The 2624-nt window shown below is 56.9% G+C and overlaps 1 protein-coding gene across 1 annotated transcript in view; it reads right to left on the minus strand.

The window, feature by feature from the left end:
- Nucleotides 1–262: 262 nt before the first annotated feature.
- Nucleotides 263–2624, minus strand: part of LOC107308547 (transmembrane O-methyltransferase homolog) — a 3859-nt gene continuing 1497 nt past the window's right edge. Inside the window, exons 2-3 of the mRNA XM_015852514.2 lie at nt 1757–1953; nt 263–622 (exon numbers count right to left, since the gene is read on the minus strand). Coding sequence (XP_015708000.1) covers nt 311–622; nt 1757–1953 — 509 coding nt within the window. The 3' untranslated portion in view covers nt 263–310. The remainder of the gene's footprint in view (nt 623–1756; nt 1954–2624) is intronic.

Raw genomic sequence — 2624 nt, forward strand, 5'->3', positions numbered from 1 at the left:
GCAGCTTTCCTAATAAACACCATTTTGTAGGATGGGGGCCCTAAATCTGAATGGAATCACCTGCTTGTGCTTGGGTGGGCAAAGGGTTCGGGGTACAGCTCTGCCTGCAGCCCCCCCTCACCCCATAGACACAAAGCGTTCGGGGTACAGCTCTGCCTGCAGCCCCCCCTCACCCCATAGCCACAAAGCACAGCAGACCCCCCTCACCCCATAGCCACAAAGCACAGCCCCCCCTCACCCCATAGGCACAAAGCAGAGCAGCCCCACGTTCCCTTTGTGTTTTAATGGCTGGGTTGTGATCTGTCCCATCTCACCGTGCCCCGACGTAGCAGAGCTCAGCGATGCCGTCGGGGATGGCCCTGCAATACTCCAGGCTGGCTCTGTGCACCCTGCACCGATACTTGCCGCACGTCTTGGCGTATTGCAAGAAATGCGGCGCGCCGGGGAACACCACGTTATCAGCCAGCACCGTGGCCTTATCAGCCAGCAGCCCGTGCTCCTCCAGCAGCCTCAGGTCCCTCAGGTAGCTCCTCTTCCAATGGTCCATGAACACAAAGTCGAAGCCGTTCTGCGCCTTCAGCTGCGGGATCACCTCGTCGGTGGGGCCCACGATCAGCTCTACCTGCATTAAAACACCCTCAACACTCCAGCTTTGGACCGGTACCACGTTACCAGCCCTTCAAAACCACCCCCAACCCTCCAGCTTTGGATCAGCACCGCGTTTCCAGCCCTTCAACTCACCATCTGGGGGGGCCGTGTGGCCTATTGGGGGGCTGTGTTACCTATTAGGGACTTGTGGGGCCTATTAGGGGGCTGTGGGGCCTGTTTAGGGGCTGTGGGGCCTATTGGGGGGCCATGTTACCTATCAGGGGCTGTGTGTGGCCTATTAGGGGTTGTGTGGCCTGTATGGGGTATGTGGGGCCTATATGGGGCTGTGGGGCCTATATGGGGGCTGTGGGGCCTATTAGGGGCTGTGGGGCCTATTAGGGGCTGTGTTACCAATTAGGGACTTGTGTGGCCTATTAGGGGTTTGTGGGGCCTATTAGAGGTTTGTGGGGCCTATTAGGGGTTGTGGGGCCTATTACGGGGGCTGTGTTACCTATTAGGGGGCTGTGTGACCTATTAGACAACCAAGGGATCTAGGAACAGTTTGGCCGAAATCCTGGGAGTATTAAAGATAAATTTTGTTCAGACAGACAGTCATGTTTTGGCACATATTTTGACCCCTGGGCATCTCTCCAGTACTGTACATCACAATGAACCACCCTCAGCTCCAGCTTTGGATCAGCACCGTGTTACCAACCCTTCAAAACCACCTCAACCCTCCAGCTTTGGACCAGCACCACGTTACCAGCCCCACAATCAGCTCTACCTGCATTAAACCACCCTCAGTTCTCCAGCTTTTGACCGGCACCGCGTTTCCAGCCCTTCAAACCACCTCAACCCTCCAGCTTTATATCAGCACCGTGTTTCCAGCCCTTCAAACCACCCTCAGCTCCAGCTTTNATCAGCACCGTGTTTCCAGCCCTTCAAACCACCCTCAGCTCCAGCTTTATATCAGCGCCAGCTTTATATCAGCGCCGCATTTCCAGCCCTTCAAACCACCCTCAGCTCCAGCTTTATATCAGCGCCGCATTTCCAGCCCTTCAAACCACCCTCAGCTCCAGCTTTACATCAGCACCGCGTTTCCAGCCCTTCAAACCACCTCAACCCTCCAGCTTTATATCAGCACCGTGTTTCCAGCCCTTCAACTCACCGTCTGCTCATCGAATCCCGCCAGCCGAATCACCTTCTCGGCCACGGCCGCGTGCTGTGGGTTGGGTTCCACGGTGCAGAGGTGAGCGCCGCCCGGCAGCGCCGCAGCCATCAGCACGGTGCCATACCCGCAGTACGTGCCCAATTCCAGCACAGAACGAGGTGCCCGCTCACAAAGCAGCCGCTCCACGATCTTCCCTATGGGGCCAGAGGGTCCTCAGTGCCCTGCTGGGCTTTGGGGTGGGGGCAGGAGGGTGGGGAGGGACCCTATAGCACGGTGCTGGGGCTGGGCTGGTAGTGCCGTGGGGTTGGTAAGGATGTGGGGCTGGGATGGCCATGGATGGGCCAACTGTGTTATGGATGTGCCAGCTGTTATGGATGTACCAGCTGTTGTGGCTGTGCCAGCTGTTATGGATGTACCAGCTGTTATGGCTGTGCCAATGGGGCCATTGTCTTGCTGGGAGTGTCGTGGCCATGCCAAGTTTGCCGTTGCTGTGCCAGCAGTGCAATGTGTGTGCCAAGGGTGCCATGGCTGTGCCAAAGATGCTGCAGCCAAACCAATGGTGCCATGGCCATGCCAACACTGCCCTGGCCATACCAATGATGACAAAGATACTACAGCCATACCAACATTGCTATGGCCATGCCAATGGTACCATGGCCATGCCAAAAGTCCCCTGGCCATACCAATGGTGCCATGGCTGTGCCAAGGATACGGCAGCCATACCAATGGTGCCATGGCCATACCAACATTGTCTTGGCCATACCAATGGTGCCATGGCCATACCAGTGGTGCCATGGCCATGTCAATGGTGTCATGGCCATGTCAGTGGTGCCATGGCCATACCAATGGTGCCATGGCCATACCA

The sequence above is a fragment of the Coturnix japonica genome, chromosome 1 (assembly GCF_001577835.2).
Source record: "Coturnix japonica isolate 7356 chromosome 1, Coturnix japonica 2.1, whole genome shotgun sequence".
In the NCBI taxonomy this organism is placed as follows: Eukaryota; Metazoa; Chordata; class Aves; order Galliformes; family Phasianidae; genus Coturnix; species Coturnix japonica.